Source organism: Ailuropoda melanoleuca, chromosome 4, assembly GCF_002007445.2.
Source record: "Ailuropoda melanoleuca isolate Jingjing chromosome 4, ASM200744v2, whole genome shotgun sequence".
Taxonomy (NCBI): Eukaryota; Metazoa; Chordata; class Mammalia; order Carnivora; family Ursidae; genus Ailuropoda; species Ailuropoda melanoleuca.
Window position 1 is genome coordinate 104,715,600 of NC_048221.1, and position 20,145 is coordinate 104,735,744.

The 20,145-nt window shown below is 47.3% G+C and overlaps 1 protein-coding gene across 1 annotated transcript in view; it reads right to left on the reverse strand.

The window, feature by feature from the left end:
* The window catches only part of TRABD2A (TraB domain containing 2A), a gene marked incomplete at its 5' end in the record, with an annotated part of 38,335 nt that extends 23,353 nt beyond the window's left edge, over positions 1-14,982 (reverse strand). The window contains 1 exon segment of the mRNA XM_034657282.1: positions 14,404-14,982. Coding sequence (XP_034513173.1) covers positions 14,404-14,982 — 579 coding nt within the window.
* Between the last annotated feature and the right edge of the window lie 5,163 nt (positions 14,983-20,145).

Here is a 20,145-nt window from a genome sequence, read left to right on the forward strand (position 1 = left end):
ACCATGCTCCCTCCTCTCCCACTCCCTACCCAAACCATAGCCCCTGAAGGGACAGCCCTACTTAAGGTATGCCTGTCCACTCCCTCTCAAGCCATGCCCATGACAACTAGGCGGACGTCCCGTCCATGACACAGTACCATCAGGCTTACGGCCAAGGAGTACATCTACCACCCCACAGAATAGACTCAAAAATCATCCACAAGCAGAAAATCTCTAGGCCAAATGCCAAGTGCTTTGTTTTGAGTATTGGTTAAGACTTCAAGGAGGATAAGAGACAGGAAGAAAGGAAGAACTATTGGAAATTATTACAATTAGCACAGAGTTTTTGACAGCACAGAGACTTAGAGGGACTTTCTTTTCCCCTCTGGAGACAGAGTGAGCCTAATGGATGTCCACTGTCACATTAGTGCTTGCCTTATGCTGCCTTTTTAAAAAAGTATCAGTCCACCCCAAAACATGTCTTATTAGCTGAATACTCTTCTCCATCCCTCCAGTGACACATACGCACCCCAACTGCACTGTCTTCGGAAAAGTAACAGGCTTACTCCCGGACAGTTTACTCCAGTGTTCAAATGCCACCCTTCCTTCTTGCTATCCGCCCCCACCATGTCCCGCTTCTCCCACCCATGTCTCCCCTTTCGCTCTCCCCTTGCCTCCCTACAGCCCTTGTCTCTCTCTTTCTGGGCTGTGGAAAGAATCAATTAAGCTCCCTGTCCAACATTTGCAGCATGCTTCTTTCTCTTTCCTGAGACTTCTTCAGCTGTGGGGAGACCCAGGTCCCAGTTGGGGCATTGTTGTGGGAGCCCATGGGCTGAAGGAGAGGGCAAGGGGGTTCGAGTTCTGGCAGATGCCTTTTTTGTCAAAGACGAAGGCCCCCCATAGAGCCTCTCCACTTTCCAGCACTTTCATCCCCTTCAGATCAAAGGGCTGCTCTGCATATGAAAGGCGCCGCCCATTCTAGGGCTCACATTAGCCCCGCACCACCCCACCAGCCTCCCAGCTCCCTGAACAAAGGCGCTCGCATCTGTTCAGACACAGACCTCACCTTCTGGGGCGGTGGGTTGTTGTGTCTTTTTTCTTAGTTCACTTTAGAGAGCCATTCGGCCCCTTGAAGTATAGTTGGAGAGCAGTAGGGGAAGGTCTTCCTTGTCCTCAGAACATTCCGCCCCAATATTGTTTTGAGCCTCCGTTGAGGATTTCTGGTCCTTGCCTCTCCCATCTCACCTGGGTATCCAGGCAGTGGGGATGTCCTTCTCAAGCTCATTTATTTTCTCCCTTCCAGCCACTCTGTAAAACCCCTCCTCCTTCTGTACCTGACAGAGGACCATTCCCATGGAGTAGTCTAGACTGGCCCCTCAAAACAAGATGGCGAGAAATCCTGCTCCTCTTCTTGTCATGTTAATACACACTGCCTGACGTGGGAGATAAAGCTTCCACACACTTCTTTGGACACTGAGCTCTGTTTTCCCGGGGTGGGGGAGGGAGGTGCGGATAAAGCGCTCCTAAGAACTTGGACCTGAGCTCCTTGCAGCAAAAGGACTCAAGGATGAGGATGAGAGAAACTGATCTTCGGTAACATTCCAACTTGAAGAAGTGTCTTCTGGTAAATGATGCTGGCTCCTGAAGAGCAGGAGAGAACATGGAGAGACCTGGCAGAACGCACCAGGCCAACCAGGCCTTCCCTCTTCTCTGCCTGCCACCCCCTCAACACCCTCCACGCCTCTCCTCACCTTCTTGCCCTGGTCAGGCCTCCTGACCACTCTCTCTCCCTTCCACCCAGTCCGCATCCTGCCCCTGACGTCAGATGGGCCTCCTGTCGCAAACTGAACTGTGACACCCACCCACCCCCAAATTCACACAATGAAGCCCTAATCCCCAGTGTGACTGTATTTGGAGATAGGGCCTCTAAGGAGGTATTAGGATTAAATGAGCTCTTAAGGGTAGGGCTCTGATCCGATAGGACTGCAGTCCTTATAAGAAGAGGAAGAGACAATAGAGGAACCCCCCCACCGCCCCCCCCACACACACACAGAGGAAAGGGCCCATGAGGACTCAGTAGAAGGCGACCATCTGCAAGCTGAGAGAGCCTTCACCAGAAACCCACCTGCCAGCGCCCGGAGTTTGTACTCTGACCCTCTAGAACTTCAAGAAAACAAATGTCTGCTGCTTATACTGCCCCGTCTGTGCTATTCTGGGATGGCAGCCCGAGCAACTAAGACATCCTTCCCCCAAATCCCACACAATGCTGAGGTAACCCTAAGAACAAATACTGATCTCTCATCTCCAAGGCCTAGTGCAACTTACCACCTCCGCCAAGCGCTTGCAAGGCTCTCAGCCCCTCCCCAGAAATCTCTGTTCTTTTAACTTCTGTGGCGCTGAAAGGTAACTTTCCTTTACATTTTTTAAAGTTCTGACAAGACAAACAAGCTTTAAGAACAACAGACGCTGAAGAACCATGGGAAGAACCAAATTAAAAGCACAATAAAGCTAAGTGCACCCCCTTAGCCACACTCAGAACTGTTAATGGGCCTAATCAGGCGTCAGTGGTAAGCAGTTTGTCTAAACGGCTACACACTACATGACGACAAACTCTAGTCCACAGAGACCCCAGCTCCCAGTCTTGCAGTGTCTCCCCCTTGCTGGCCCCGGGCCTGGACTAACACGGCGGAAGCTCTTAGCGAAGAGGCCAACTCCAGCAGCCTGCCGTAGGGACCGGCCCGCACTCGGCTGCCAGATGCACTGACCTGCAACACTGCCCTCTTGGAGCTCCCACTTCTCCCCGAAAACCGCACGGTGTGCGCGGAGATTTCCCAGCCTCCCACTCAAACCCTCTCCAGCATCGCCCTCCATCCTGCCCTACACAAACGCTCATGGAGCCCGCCCAGCCTGCCACCGTTTGGCCAGCACAGCACGCTTGTGCCCGGGTTTGCCTGCACTGTTGGCGCATGGAAATACCTCCCTCGCTTTCCTCTGCCTGTCTCAATCCTAGACTCCCCTTGAAAATCCAGCTCAATATTAAAGTAGACTGGGGGGGGGGGCGCCTGGGGGACTCAGTCCCTTGAGCATCAGACTCTTGGTTTTGGCTCAGGTCATGATTTCGGGGTCATGATTTCAGGATCATGGGATCGACTGCGATGGGCTCCCCCCGCTCAGCCCAGAGCCTGTTTGAGACTGTCTCTCCCTCCAAGGTCCTTGTCAGCCCCTCCTTTTGGGCTGCTGTTCTGGCCCTCCCCTTTCCACCTCACACATTCTTCACCTCTCCCAACCCTCCCCCTCTCCTTTCTCTGCTCTGCGGTGGGAGTGACAGTTCAGAATATAGGTATTCTTGCCTCAAAGGTAGAAAAGAGAAACAGAGGACAAGGAGAGAGAAGGAAATAAGCAGAAGAAGGGAGGATCTGTAAATGGATCCTGGTAGCACGAGTTTTCTCCTTGCCTTTCTGGTCTATTCCTAGGAGGTGAAGTGGAAAGGCCAGACATAAAGGACTGTATTAGTTTGCTGGGGCTGCTATAACAGAGCACCCCAGGCTGGGTGACTTAAACACAAATGTATTTTCACAGAAATGTATTTTCTCTCAGTTCTAGAGGCCGAAAGTCAGAGATCACGGTGTTGGTGGGGTTCATGTCTCCTGAGCCCTCTCTCCATGGCTTGCAGATGGCTGTCTTCTCCCTGTGTCTCCACATGGTTCTCACTCTGTGTGTGTCTGTGTCCTAATGTCTTCTTATAAGGACACCCATCATACTGAGTGAGAGCCCACCCTGGTGATCTAATTTTAACTTAATTACCTCTCTAAAGACCTTATCTCCAAATACAGTCACATTCTGAGGTACTTGGGGTTAGGGCTTCAAAATATGAATTTGGGGGGGGACACAATTTGGTCCATGATAGGGACCCAAGGTAGAGTTGCAGAATTTGGGCAAGGTGACAAGAACAGGAGTCCAAAAGGAGTTGCTGACAAGGACCTTGGAAGGTCGAATCCAGGAAGGGAGATGGGAGCAGCAGGGGAATGGAGAGAGGGTGGGGAAGGGCACAGCCAACTATCAGGCCTGAGTTTGGCTTCAGTCACAGATTGTCTCAAATGTCTACAAACATGTCCCCTCTGCCCAGCATCCCAGAATCACCTCTGGGCCTGGGCTGGGTCCACAACATCAGCGGTCTCATCAGATGGTGTCCAGTCTATGACCATGACCACTGCAAATGCAAACATGGCTGCCTGGTCCCGGGCAAACTGGGGGCCCCACTGAAGCCCCAGACAGCACGGAACATCCCAGAGCTGTTCCCTCCCTGAGAAGTCAGTCAGCAGCACCCCACGAGGATATTCTGTTCAGTGATAAGCAAATTCACCTACCCAATGTCCCTGCTGAGAGCACAGGCCCGCCTGAAATGGAGTCAGGGAACCCAGGGAGGCAACCCCTCAGATGTCTCATGTTGTCATCCACATTTTATGATTCCACAGCCTTTGCTGAGACTGGCACCAAAGCCCCCCTCACTGCCTTTGCAGGCCTGAATGACCACAAAAGGAAAGGAAGGGCCTTGTGGAAGAGTGTGGGGAGGAAGGGCAGCACAAACTGTGTCAGGAGGGATAGTGGAGAAGCAGGGAAGTGCCATAATGCCCAAGGTGTGACATTATACAATGCCACCAACGCCCCCCTCCAGAGTCCCGGGGCAGCCTCGCTCCATGGCTGGGCTACAGAGTACCTCATCCTGCTGGGACTTTGGCTCCTTGCAGGGCCCCAGGGAACAGGTGGTCCAGTCCCACCCAGCTCCTTCCCCCATCTCCTCCAAGCAAGGCAGACTCTGCCTCCCCCACCCCTGCTTGGGAGGTGGGCCGGGGAGAGGACACTCTCCCGTCCCCTCCTAAAGAGATATGCTGGGAGTTATTCCTAGAGTCTAGCGGTGTCCTGGAGCTGATCCACCATGGAAGAACTGGCTGCTGAGGTGTCAAAGGAGCACCCCGCTCCCAGCCTAGTTCACCAGGTAGGAGGCAGGGACATGGAGCAGAAATGAGACCTCATCATCCCTTGAAGTGCTTCTCTTATGACCCCAAAGGGAGCACAGTGGGGTCAGATCCAGCTGAGGTCAGACCACCAGCAGCACGTGTGGCATCCATGCAAGTGTACAAAAATATCTACTTTTTTTTAAGTTCACTTTGGACTTTAGGGAGGCAGCCAGAGCCAGGCGATGGCAGGATCACCACCAGCTTTGTCTTTGAGTCCCTAAAATAAGAAACAGAGTGCCTAGCCCATGCTGAGTGCTGAAGAAATGTGTCCCAAATAAAGACCAGCCACTAAAAAAAAGACCAAGACTCAAATCCTGAGCAGGCCTGTTCCCAGGTAGAAACACAGAGCTCAAGTCTGCGTCTAGAAGCTCGTGAAAATCACAGCCAGCCCTAAGGTACAAAGTTGATTCAATTTTCCACTTCTCGTCCAAAAATAAGAAAGTAAAGGGAAGTCCAAGGTGAAGAAATGCCGTGGAAGTCCTCCCTGGGTGGGCTTACTGTCCAGCCCGGACCTTCCCATGTCCGAAGCCAGTGTCCTTCACAGTGGCTGTGCTGATGCTCTGTGTGCCAGCAGGCCCAAGGTTGATTCCGGGGCGAGATGTCACAGCACTTCACCCCGCCATGCATAAGAACACAAAAATATCACAGAACAATGGTGGGGAAGAATGTACAACAGCTTAAGAGTGAAATAAAAGAGAAAAGAGTGCACATACTATGTATTTTAACATGCTGGCCTTAACACAGAAAGGCTGTATTAACTCCCTTAAGCAGTTAGCCCACGCTCACGTTGTGCCCCATTTCAGCCAAGTTATCTACAAGCTCACTGTCTCCCACGAGCCTCACTGACACGTTCGCAGCGGCCCACCCGTTATCCTAGAACCAGTCGTGAGCGCTTCCTGTGCCCCAGGCACTGCACTAGGAGCAGGGGTGCGAGGGCCAAGAGAGCGTGGCCCAGACTTCAAGAAGCCTGCACCTTCGAGAGAAGCAGTTGTCAGGGCTCCAGCAGAGGCTTCCACAGGGACGCTAAGAACAGTGGACGGTCCACTCTGGCCTTGGGAATTCTTCACAGAGGAAATCATGTGTAAGCTTAATCAGCCAGCCTGAGCAACAGCAGGAGGAAGGGTTCCCAGCAGAAGGGACGGCACAGCTCACATGCCTCGAAGAGGTCACTATTGAGAGTGTGTTCACAAACAAATCTAACGATATTTTAGAAACCAGTTCCCTTTCAGAGAGCTTATATACTTTTTAAGATTTTATTAATTTGAGAGAGAGAGAGAGAGAGAGAACATGCATGCACATGAGTGGGGGGAGGTGCAGAGGGAGAAGCAGACTCCTGGCTGAGCAGGGAGCCCGACGTGGCCCTAATGCCAGGACCCTGAGATCCTGGCCTGAGCCAAAAGCAGACCCTTAACCAACTGAGCCACCCAGGTGCCCCAAGAGCTCATATATTTTTTTCTAGGCCTTTATTTTAAGCCAAACCTACCCAGGACAAATAAAACGTCAAGATCTCCATCTTCAAGCGCATTCCATTTCCATTATGGAAGATGTAAAGAAGTCACCCATCAGTATCATGATCAATTTCAAAAATGAGATGATCTGCTTTTACTGGGATTTATGACTAGGGGGCAGGAACCCTCAGCAAGTCCGACCTGTGAATCTGGCAGGTGGCAGCACTCAGAACTGGACTAGAAAACCGGAGTCTATGGCCATACCACCCTAAAGTCGCCGGGTCTCGGCTGATCTCGGAAGCTAAACAGAGTTGGGCTTGGGATTTTAAGATGGGAGAAAACAGGAGACCAGAGAGCCCGGACCAGCCTGCTTGGTCTCACCGTGACCCCCAAGCCATTCGCCAGGTTTATTCCAATAGGAAACTGACCACAGTGGGGCCTCTGCTCACTGACCCCCCAGCACTCTTGCCATGGCCTCTGGGAACAGAGTGGAGAGGCCTGCAAAGCGCAAAACAAGGCACCTCATGCTTTCCTAGGATTGGGCTATCCTGGGCCTGGAGGGTCCATACCCTCCTAAGAATCTGACCCTAAGTACTCAGGAGGCTTTCTCAGACCAGCCAGCACCTCCCCAGCTCATGCCTCTCCTACATCCATCCGGCCCTTAACAGCCAGAGATGGAGATACACGGATGGCATCTTTCTAGGAATCTGCCCTGCCAGGGGGGCTGCCTCCCCCACTCTGCCCCACCTGGACCAGAGCCCCATCCTAGAGTCAGTGGCTTCTTCTATTCGGGAACTGATCCATCTAAAGAGAATTTGCTCCAAAGAAGAAAAATCCCCATCTCCCCAACACCCCGAGACTGTGACTCAAGAAATGCACTTTTCCATGAGACTCGGGAGGTATGTCCCCTGGGCCCAAACCATTGTTTTAAGGTTTCACTTTGTGAAAAACAAAAAATGGTTTTTCAGCAGAGAGAATGAGTTGTTGGAGTCCTAGGGCAGAGGGCAAGAACAGGCAGGGACACTTGCTGCCAGAAGGGACAGCAGAAGTGACAGGTGAAACGGCGACTATGAAATATGTTAGTGCATCTATTGGCAAGAGTAAACAGTGCCAGAACCGGTCTGCGCAACAGCGATTCCGATCAGGAGAACCCTAGAGCGCTCTGCGGTTGGCACAGGACGGTCACATCCAACTACCGACACTATGTTGGGGTACAGAAAGCCCAAAGATGCAGGCTTTACACATGGAAAGCAGAGGGCAAGCCCAGGCCTCCTGGCTTCATTCATGTTAGCTTTTGGGTCCCGTGACTCAGACCCCAAACCTAGATGCGACTGGGTCCCAAAGGACAGACTCCAATGCTGAGAAGAACCAAGCTGTTCCAAATTCCCACCCCACCCCACCGTGACATCCAGTCCATCCCTGGGATGTGGGCGGGAAATCCTATGGTCAGACGAATCTGTTCTGGTGAGCCCCTCAGGGAAAGCAGACAGACAGCGCCCCACGCCTGGAGCTTGTACATAGATATTCTGGTGATGTGTGACCATGGATATGGGATTCAGGAAGATCATTTCTCTAGGGAACTCTTTAAGTCTTTAATGGGGACCCATCTGTTCAGCTGGGAAGAAAGGGAGGAGACTCACAGGTGAGCCCGGCATCACTAAGTCTCCAGCTCCAAGTTCACTTGCTTTCTGCACATAAGGAATGGCAGTGCAGCAAACAGTACCAAGCAGACAAGAACTGTGGGTGAAAGAACAGGCATTATAACCTGACTCCATTCTGGAGCGGGAAACATGGCGTCTGCCCTGAGATGGCAAGATCAAATCCAGACAGGAAGTAGGTGTCCTTTCCCTCATGCCAAACCCAGATAGCTGAGGGGAACCGTTAGCTCTCAGGTAGTGGGGGAGAGGTGAAGGGGGAGAGAGAAGTAGGGAAAATAATGGAATCATGAGGGATCTAGAACAGAGAGAGGCCTTACTCCTTTACCCCACAGAAGCTGACTGAGCATCTACCAAGTGTGGGCCATGGAGTTAAGTGAAGAATCCCGTCCCAGTGAGCCTGCTCACCTGTGTCATAAAGACCTCAAGTTCTGGGGAGCAACAACGAGATGACGTTTTATCCTTTTTTTACGTAGTACCACGCTCAGTAGGAATTCAATGCATATGTTGACTAAATGAATATAGGAATGGGCAGCTAGGAGGGTAACTCTTAGTGAACTCACACCCTGGTTTTTGAAGTGTAGGGTCAGTTGGGCAGAGATAGTTTAATACTGAGAAGTCTATGGATAGAGGGACAAAGAAAACCATAGATCAAGACAACACTGAGAGCTGGTAAGAGAAGAGATCTTAAAAGTCCTCATCACAAGAAAAGAAGTTTTGTTAACTATGCACGGTGACGGATGTTAACTAGACTTACTGTGGTGATCATTTCACAATGTGTACAAACATTGAATAATTATGTTGTACATCTGAAACTGATGTTACATGTCAATTACATCTCAATAAAAAAAAGACATCACAACAGAGACCCAAAAAACCTCTTAATGAAACTCGACAACTGCTTCCCCTAATAACAGCAACTACTTCTGATAAAATTCCTAGTAAAACAGGGACGCCTGGGTGGCTCCGTTGGTTAAGCGTCTGCCTTTGGCTCAGGTCATGATTCTGGGGTCCTGGGATCGAGCCCTGTTGGGCTCCTTGCTCAGTGGGGAGTCTGCTTCTCCCTCTCCCTGCCACTCCCCCTGCTTATGTGTGTTCTCTGACAAATAAATTTCTTAAAAATCTTTTAAAAAATTCCTAGTAAAACAGAAATCCAAGGACATTTCATTCACATCAGAAAGACTGATCAACTACCAGTGTTGCATTTAATGGTGAAATAATAAAGCCATTCTCATTCAAGTTGGGGGAAGAAAGGATGCCCTTTGTTACCACTACTACTAAATGCTGTTTAGGTATCCTAACCAACACATGAGAGCAAGAAGAGACAGACTGCAGAAAGGTGAAGACAAAATAATCATTTGCCAATGATCTATCTGGTCACTAAGAAAGCAAGAGGATAAACTACCATTGTTAGAATACACAATTTCAACTCAGTGTTTAAATTAATATATAAAAATCAGTAACCAGATAGAAAACATATTGAGAAGAGAGTCTACACCAGCAAGATTTTTATTAAAAACAATGAATACACTTATGAGTTGAGCAAAATCTAGATCACGAATTCTACAAAGTAAGAAAGAAGACTAAAATACAATCAAAAAAGGAAAGCATGGCATGTCCCTGGATTATTGGACTTAACATGAGGAAAAATGTCCGTTCTGCCCACATTGATCTAAAAATTAACAAAATCATCATCAAAATGATAATCAAAATCAGTAAGGAAATATTTAAATCCAGTCGCTAAAAATGTGATTTTAACACAGAAAGGGGCAAACTGATCCACAGAACAAAATGGTAAGTGCCAGAAACAGAAGGAGGGCACGCATGCTCATGGTGTGTGCGCGTGCATGTGAGAGAACGCGTGTGTGTAATGATATGCTAGAAACAAAGAGCATCACAAGTCAATGGAGAAAAGCTGACGCAGGCCAGTTACACCAGAAAGGGCAGCCATCGCCATAGAGGCTCCCCAGAGTCGAGCCCTGACTAGGCACACGGGCAAAGGGTACGGTGAGGGGACGCATCACAGGCAGCCTGGACTCCAAGGGGACCTGCCTCAGACACACGCATCAGAAACAATCTGGATCACTGCTACTCATCAGAAGCATAGTGTGAACCACATATCTAATTGTAAGTTTTCTAGTAGCCACATTAAAAAAGAAAGAAAAGAAAGAGGTGAAATTAAATTTAATGATATATTTTATTTGACCCAAGACATCCAAAGCATCATCATCTCAACATGTAATCAGTATAAAAAGTTATTCACTCTTTTTTCATACTTCGTTTTCGAAATCTGTTATGTATTTTCCACTCACCTGACATCTCAATTTGGATACTTAATTTGCATCAGAAACACTTGATCCCTGTAGTTCAATTTCATAATATTTACAGTTGAGAAAGGAGAGCCACATGCCCAAGTTGTTCCAAATGCACGTAAAAGTTTTCCAATAATTGGATCAATGATCGGTTTTTAAATTTTAATTCAAATTAACTAAAATGAAGTAAAATTTAAAATTATCTTCCTAAGTCACACCAGCCACATTTCAGGTGCTGAAAACCCAGTCATACGTGGCCAATGGCTAATGAATTAGACAACAGAAGTCCAGAATCTTCCACTGCAACTCAAATCTCCAAGGTCTCACACTGATCCCAAACTGTTGGAGACTCAAAGTCACCATGACCTTTAATACATCTGGAATCAAACTCAAATTCCTCCATCTGTTGGTTATACAATCATGGGCAAGTCTCTTAAGCTCCCTGAGCTTCAGTTTTCTCATCTACAAAATAGGGATGGTGCTTGCCCATCTCGTGAAATTCTGAAGATTAATGTAAAATTACCAACGAGGCCTGGCTCATGGGGGCACTGTATGTTAGCTCTCCTCCCCTATATCTGTATAGTATTTATGAAGTGTTTCCCAATTTACTGTTTGATTTGCTTCTGACCACAGGATGGTAGGGGGCAAGTATTATTAGCCCCCTTTAAAGATGAGAAAACAAAGTTCAGAGAAGTTAAGGAAAGAGCTCAAAGTCCTACACTGGAGATGGTGCAGGAATTCTAACCCCAGTACATGGGGCTCTGGGTTCACTGCTTCTCCCACTGGCAGCACAGCGTTCCAGCCTCAGCTGTGCCTCCATCTCCAGCTGCCTCCACCCTACAATCCAGGAGGAGGGTGGGCAGCCTGGAGTATAGGGCCACAGGACTCCTCCCACGCAGCCTGCCCGGCCTCAGGGAAGGCTCAGGGAAGACTCAGGCTCTCCTCTGCCTCTTCCTGGCGGCTGCTCAGGACGCTGCAGGGCCTGGCCCTCTCCCTGGCTCAGTGCATAGCCAGGCACCCACCTATGTCCTTCTTCAGAGCTACAGAAAACAAAGAGGAAGGCACTAGCCACTCCTCAAAGGGGCAAAAGAAAAGGACCCAAGGGAACGAGTCAGGCTCATCTTCTCTCAAAATGAATGCAGTTGATCTTACCGTTCTCTGGACTTACTGAGAAGGGAGACTCCATCAGCCACCACCCCAAAGCCTCTGATGGAATTCTTCAATTCCACACAGCCGTGAGAACAAATGATGGACAGCTACACATGGCAACGTGGTGAATCACAAGGGGAATGCTAAGCAAAAGAAGCCTAACCCCCTAAAGGGCGCAGACTGGGTAATTCCATTTATGTGAAATTCTAAAATGGTCAAACTAATTTATGCTCAAAGATTTTCAGCATAGTGGTTATCCTTGGTTGGGAGGTAAGGGGTAGATGGTGGGGGGGTCAAATGGCTTCTGGGGAGCTGGTGCTGTTCTGTTTCTGGCCCTGAGTGCAGGGCACATGACTGTGTTTGTGAAAATTCATCCTGTGCACTTTTCTGTATAGTTACGCTGCAAGAAAACTTCATCCTAACTTTCTGGGGTGATGGAAATAATTCAATAAATCAATCTGAGAGGGGCGCCTGGGTGGCACGGCGGTTAAGCGTCTGCCTTTGGCTCAGGGCGTGATCCCGGCGTTACGGTATCGAGTCCCACATCAGGCTCCTCTGCTGTGAGCCTGCTTCTTCCTCTCCCACTCCCCCTGCTTGTGTTTCCTCTCTCGCTGGCTGTCTCTATCTCTGTCGAATAAATAAATAAAATCTTTAAAAAAAAAATATGTTTAAAAATAAATAAATAAATAAATAAATCTGAGTAGTGGTTACATGGGTAAATGTATATGTTAAATGTCATTGAGCTGGTTGCTAAGGTTCTATTTTACTGTTTATAAATGAAACATAGGCAGTTATACCCCAGGAATGTCATATAATTGTCTCCCCTAAATTTAAACAACTCTGACCTCACTAGCTTAGCCTCAAGGTCTTATAAAAAAAAGTTCGTTTATAAATATTAAATACCTACTTGAACCTTAAGGTGTCATGAAATCAAAAGGGCACTCCAGTATATAACCATAGTGCTCTAAAATGTCTCTTCAATGTATTTATTATCTTAAGAGACGGTGCTACACACCTTCCCTCAAAGACACTTTGCTTGGGGCACCTGGGGGGGTGCAATTGGTTAAGCATCCAACTCTTGGTTTCGGCTCAGGTCGTGATCTCATGGGTCATAGGATCCAGCCCCGCAACCCGCTACACGCTCAGCACGGAGTCTGCTTGAGATTCTCTCTCCCTCTCCCTCTGCCCCTCATGCTCATGTGCGTGCTCTCTCTCTTTCTCTCTCTCTCCCAAATAAATAAATCTTAAAAAAAAAAAAAAGAATGATACCTTGCTTAAGATAATATTTTACTTCCAAGCCTTTTCCCCTCCCAACTGGAAGTATGAAAGAAGGCTTAGCTCAGGCAAAAATGCTCACAGATTTCCAGCTTGTAAGGTCAAAATCAATGAGCCTTTAAATCAAAGCACTTGCTTTTTAGAAAACATTATATTAAATTCAGACACTGAAAACATTAGAATATTGGCTCCCTAGGTTTCAAAATAATGCAAAAGAACTCCCCCAGGAGATCGATGCAGACAATTATTGGTACCTTAATTTGTCCATAATCTCAATGTGCCAAACAAATACTGTATTTTATTAATATAGAATCTTGGCAAGATAAATTAAAATCCCCACAAATTTTATTATCAAACTCAGGAATACTATTTTTAGGTGGTTGAACGTCCTTAAATTCTTTAAGTAACAACGTAAGTACAGCATTTCAAGATCCAGTAAGACCTAGAGGGTTGACTTTTATTCTGAGGTCCAACCTTCCAAGGCCAACCACTGAGAATATTTGCAAATCAAGAATACTTATTTCAATACAGTCAATAATATTATAACAACTTTGCATGCTCACCTATGGTAACCACACTTATTGCAGTGAACTTTTCGTAATGTATAAAATTGTCGAAAGACTATGTGTACACCTAAAACCAATGTAATATTATATGTCGACTATACTTCAATTGAAATTTTTTAAAAAGTAAAAACTACTCACTTCATACCGCAAAATTCCCACTGGCCCCCAGAGGCATCTACTGAACTTTAAAACGTTAACAACAACAAATTCACCAACCCAATTAAACAACGGCACTTCAATCAACTGTCACTTGTCTTAGGAGACATGAAGAACTTCTTAAATATGAGCTTAAATTCCAGTGTCCTGAGGGAGGGGCTATAAACTATGGGACATAACTCTGCCTTACAAAGGAATTTCCTGCGGGGGGGGGGGGTGTCCTGAAGAGCGACAGCAATGATATCAGAGGGACCACAGTGACCTAAAACAGCCATGGCCAGTCTCATTTTCAAACCAGGCCATACCCTCTGATAGTCAGTCTGACAGTCACACTGTGCACACCCTCTCAGGGCCGCTTGTTAATGAATAACCTACGTTAAAACAAGTGATGAAGGTATGCCAGTACTTGCTCAGATGACAAGGAAAAAAGTCCTTTTCTCCCTCAGTAATACACACCTAAGTGATATAACTGACTCTTAGGCTTAGTTTTTAATCCTCAGAATAACATTCTTTTTTTTTTTTTTAAGATTTTTATTTATTTATTTGTCAGAGAGAGAGGGAGAGCTAGCAACCGCACAAGCAGGGGGAGCAGCAGGCAGAGGGAGAAGCAGACTCCCCGCTGAGCAAGGAGCCCAACACGGGACTCGATCCCAGGACCCCGGGATCATGACTCGAGCCAAAGGCAGACGCTTAAACAACTGAGTCACCTAGGCATCCCCAGAATAACATTCTTGAGCAAAGACAATTTTTGGATTAAACTATGCTTATGGTCCATCTCCTAGATTATAATTCAGTGGATTCACACACAATCCAAGGCCAAGTCCTTCAGGCAAAGAGGGTCTTACCTGTGAAAAGTTCAGCCCATTCAGTGGATGGCACTGCTCTTCCACCTTTTCCATGGCCCCAGTCTGCTTCCTCAGCCGCTCGGCCTCCTGTGCAAGGTACAGGTCTAAGACAGGCACCCCACGGGACTTAATGACCACTTCCGTCAGGGAGTTGACCATGAGCATGATCCAGATGGGCCTCTTGCGCTCCCAGTTCCCTGCAATGGCATTGAAGAGGTAGTCGGCATAGAGACCTTTGCCACGCTGGTCTGGGGTCATCCACGAGGGCATCATGAGCTTGACATACTCTAGGTGGCGCTTAAGGCGACAGTAGATGTCCCTGGGGAGCACGTCTTGCAGGTTCTCTCCCTGTGGCAGCATCTGACAGCGGGCGAGGGCTGTGATAGTGTAGGGGTTGGTGAGGTCCAGCTCGAAGTACACAATGCTGCTCTGCTGAAAAGCCTCCTTGGAGTTGTCCGGGATGAAGTCCCAAACCCGAGTGTATGGAACGTGGATCGTGCCAAAGAAGTAAGACGGCGGATCTCGCTTTATGGTCCACAAGAAGGAATTCAATTCACTTTGCTGAAAGGAACAGAAAGGACATTAAGTCACGATATGGAGGGTCAGAAACCTGACAGGAGAAAACGAATTGGAGAGACAAGTCACACCGCAGGAGAAAAATGATCAAAGTACGATTTAGACTCCTAAGTCCAGGTAGATTCGCCTGCCAGCAGCAGGAGTCCTCGAGGCAGCATTTTCCCCTTTCTGCCGAAAGGTTGATTGAAGTCGAAAAAGTAGTAGGAGTCCTTGAGTTTGCCCTAACAATGAACTGGGCTGGAGGTAAAGCAGGGACTCTCAAGGCACTCCAAGGACACACCTGGTACAGATGAGGGAACCACTGGTACCTCCCAGGTAGGCAGACTGATGGCGTCTGCTTCTTCAGGTCTCAAATCCAACATTTTCAAAAGCAGTGGCTCTCCAGGGCTGCACATCCTCTCCCAGCAGCTATAGGCTGAGCAGCAATGCACATGCACCTGAGGCCAAGCCATGGTGCCCTGTGCGTCTCGGATTCGACAGCAGGCATTTAGGAAGTGTCTGTTTATTAAGAGAGTCCATACACAGACGTGCACAGGGCCGCCCTCCAGGACTCCAAGTCTCAAGGTCAGAGAGACTCATGAGGTGAACCCCACATCAAGCAACCCAGAAATGTGAAAATCCAGATTTACAGAAAAGACTTTTCTTTACAAAAACCTTTAATTTCAGCAGCCTTTTAAGTAACATGCTTCCCGGGATTGCGGAGTTTCAACTTAGAATCAGCTCTCATTTTTGTTATAGTTACATTCCATTAAGTCACCACAAACACTGAATTACGGAATAATGAACCACTGCTCCTAGGAGAAATACAAGGCTTAGGTTCCTACAAGCCTCTGGTCACAACACTTTCATGGACAGATCAATGCAGAGCCCTGTTTTGTATGTGCTTCTGTTGAAACGCACCTTACTGAACACACATTGTTGATTTCACAAACACTGAACTCACGGCCAACATCACTAAAACTCATGCACAAACGAAGCTCATCTCACACATCCATTTTCTCCCTAAGGCTCGTCTCAGCCTCCCTGTGGTTAGCAACATGAGATGGTATCTGTGCTTGGTTATTTTAAACAGTGAGATCACCCATAAGAAGCACAAAAATGCAAAAAACATAGCATTCAGTAGACCACCGAAAGGACACTGTTCACCTGTTACTTGTTGCGAGCTGAAACAAAACACAGCGTCAATATACTCGACCTCAGCTGGGGGGAGTGGGGGACCTCATCAGGGGACTCAAATTTTTCCCAGTTCTGAGAATTGTGGCCATGTGCAGCCAAAGTGCCACAGGCCTTGGGGTTACAAATCAATTTTAGCAAGCAGGCCAATTCACAAATATGAAATCTACAAATAATGAGGATCAGCTGTATTTGCATTTGTGTGTTAATGGTTTAAGTAAGCAGCAGCTACCTATTTTCAAATGAAATGTTACACGGAATCTCAAAATCTAAGACAAAAGCTGGTTGATGCAGGGGCCCCATTCTCACAGCCTTCAACCTTCTCTTCTCCACCTGCCCCCTGGCCACCTTCCGCAAAAGCACCTTCTGGCCACTCAGAGGAGGGCAGAGAACACAAGAGCTGAGCTCGAGACAACGGTGGGGGAAGGTGGGCAGCAGATAGGCTCCCAGCTCTGGATAAACACTATTGGCTGAAGAAGCCTGAGCCAGGCCTGGCCACATGGGAGCCGGCCTAGAGCTCCAGAACAGGCTTTTCAAAAGCAACTACAAATCTTGAGTTTAAATAAAACATTCCAACTGGAGGAGCGCCTGGGTGGCTCAGTCGGTTAAGCGTCTGCCTTCTGCTCAGGTCATGATCCCGGGGTCCTAGGATCGAGCCCCGCATAGAGCTCCCTGCTCAGCAGGGAATCTGCTTCTCCCTCTACCCCTCCCCTCTGCTCGTGATCTATCTCTTTCTCTCCTGTGGATAAATAAATAAAATCTTAAAAAAAAAAAAAAAAAATTCCAATTGGAATATGTTGCCTCTGTTTTCTTAAATGCCATGCAAGCCAAACAGAACATATCTCACTAATCCCCAGCCTGTGACCTCGGGTTTTTTTTTTAAGTATTTAAGTTACAGTTCTGCTCACACACACCTTTGCGAGACTGCACTAATTGGTAACAGGAGCCTAAATTCTGCTTCTGTCTCAGCTACCTCCCTGAGATTTTTAAAAGCCACTTCATTTCTCTGTATCTCAGATTCTCCATCTTTAAAAGTGAGATAACAAGATCTGTCATAGGTTATGGGAATAAACAAACTAGACAGGTAATTGTTAAGTGAATGAAAAATGAAAGAATGTGTTTTTAAAACTTATTAATGATGGAATTGATATTAAGAGATGAATCAAATCCAGGGTCTCCGGTCAGCCCTCAGGCTTCCTCTTATGGAGTAATGACCGTCCCCAGGGTTATTTAAATACATCAAAAACCCAAAGTGAAACTCTATCTAAAGCAATGGCTACCAAGGCTATTAAGCAGTCAAATGTCTCACTGCTAGAGTTAAAGCAAGCCAGTAGAAAAACACCGGTTAACTAGATGCTAACCAAAAGCCAAGACTGACAGTTATGCTTTGGTTCATTTAAAATGGGTCACAAAATGATGACCTATAAAGGCAACTGGTTTGGTAGAGGTGGTCTTTCTAGGCAAAGGTTTAGTTTGGTTTATCTGTTCATTTTATGGGAAACAGTTGCTAATTGAAGGGCCCTAGATGGTGATATGACTGGGCACCACTGACCTATGGAAGGGACCTACTCACACAAGTTCCACGCAGTCTACCAAAGGACTTCCACACAGTTTCCAACCGGGAGACACAGCAAAGAGCTAAAATGCTATGATTAAACCCATGGGCACGTAACCGATTGTCATTTACCAGGAGACTGTGATATCGAACAAATACATTCCCGGGAAAATCCAACCCATACCGCAGGGTCATGGTCGGGGCTGGGGGTAGGCAGAGTGGGAGAGGTGGTTTCGGTTTGCTTTGGGTTTGTTTTTCCCCAATACCCTTATTCTCCCTGAAGTCTCATCCTACCTCAAAATACCTACACTTCTCTTTATTTTCTTTAAGAATTTTTATTTATTTATTGAGAGAGAAGGAGAGAGAGAAGCAGATTCCCCACCGAAAAGGGAGCCCGAGGCGGGGCTCAATCTCAGGACCCCATCATCATGACCTGAGCCGAAGGCAGAAGCTTAACCGACTGAGGCACCCAGGCGCTCCTTTTACACTTCCCTTTAAATAAAATCTGTTCAACTATATGTATCCATTTTTAATTATTTATTGCTGCCTTTTCAATTAGTATTAGTTTAGAAATGGAGTTGTACAATCTTTTTGCTGAAAACTGCTATTTAAAAACAAAAAACAAAAAACGAGACTCACATTCTGGCATCCAGCCATGTAATAACAATAATGATGCTAAGAACATCCAGCGGCTGTGAAATGTTCACTGTGCACCAGGGACCATCCAAGCATTGCACACAAATGCTCCTACTACATTTGTTCAACGTGCATTTATTCCACAAGTATTTACTATGTGTCAGGCACTGTGGAAGGCACAAGGCGCTGGGGTATTCTAGGGCACTGGAAACACAAGCGAAAGAAAAACAGGTCCCTGCCTTGGCTATGTCAGTGATATTTGCTGTGGAGAACATGAAAGCAGGAAAGGGAACAGGGAATACTGGTGGAGGAGATATTCAGCGTTAAATAAGGGGATCAGAAAATCATGGAATGTCTGGTAGGAGATTTAGGCCTTGCTGTGAAGGGAGGTGAAAGGGCAAACCCGGGGGATATCTGAGAGAAGAGCATTCCCTCCAGGAGGAGGGAACAGCAGTGCAAAGACCCTGAGGCAGAAAGGTTCTAGCAAGGATGTCATCATAACTAAGGCAGGATGAGTGAAGAGCAAAGCAGGAGAAAAGGTCAGACAGGTGAGCAAGGCCAGCCCACACTGGAGCTAGGGCAGGTTTCTGGGAGAGGAGCCATATGAGCCGACCTCTTGCATGAACAGGGCCACTCTGGCAGGTGTGAGGAATAGACTGTGGAAGGATGAGGACAGATGTGAGAAAGTCAGTTAGGAAGTTACCAAAAGCATCCAAGAGAGAGAACATAGTGGTAGTGACAGAACAGAGATGTGATGAGGTTCTGGATATATTCTGGAAGCTAGAGCTAATAGGACTTGCTGATGAATTGGCTAATTAAAAGGCTGAAGAGAGAGAGGAGAGACAGAGTGGAACAGGAGTAGAGGGGAAGATCAGAAGTCTGGCTTGGGCCCTGCTGAGTCCAGATGTCAAGCAAACAACCAAGTGGGGAGGTTGAGCTGGGAGGTGGATGCGGGAGTCTGGACTTTGGGAGAGGCCGGGCCAGAGATAAACACAGGGTACTGTCACCATTTAGACGTGATTTAAGTCATGGGACTGAATAAGATTTCCAAGGGACTATGTGTAGATTAGGAAAGAAAAGGTCTAGAAGTAATCTAACCTTGCAAAGTCAAGGGGAAAAAAGAGCAGCCAGCAAAAGAGAAATGAGAGAGGTGACCGTCGAGGTTGCTGAGAAAATTGAAAGAGTGGGAAACCAATTGAAGACAGCACTTCAAGGAGGAGAATGTAAGCAAGGGATTCAGTGTGGCTGATGGGCCAAATGAGACAAGGATTTGAGAACTGGCCTCTGGATGGCGCAACACTGAGGACACCGGGGACCTAAACAAGAACAGTTTTGGTGGCATGGTGGGAGTGAAAGCCTGCCAGCACCCTCCCCCCAAATCAGGTGAGAATCGGAAGAAAGGCAGTTGAGAAGATACACAGCTAATTAAGACACGGCCACTTCCACATGCAGAAATTCAGACCTTGAGACGTTTATGATGTTACGCAAGTTCCCGCAGCTGCTGAGTGGATTCGAAGTCAGGGAGGCTGACTCCTGAGCCCTGGGTTTAAAACATCACATTATGTGACCTTGACACATAACACACTATACTCATGACTCAGTGTCCTATGTCTTTCCATGAATATTCTAGTAGGTTGCTCAGGAGCGCTTCCTGACTCCGAACCTGAAAAGGCTCTGTCCAGGTCCCCTTCCCTAGGCCCATGACCTCCCCAAATAAATCCACACTACCATTTTTTTTAAGATTTTATTTATTTATTTATTTATTTATTTATTTATTTGACAGAGAGAGAGAGAGAGAGAGA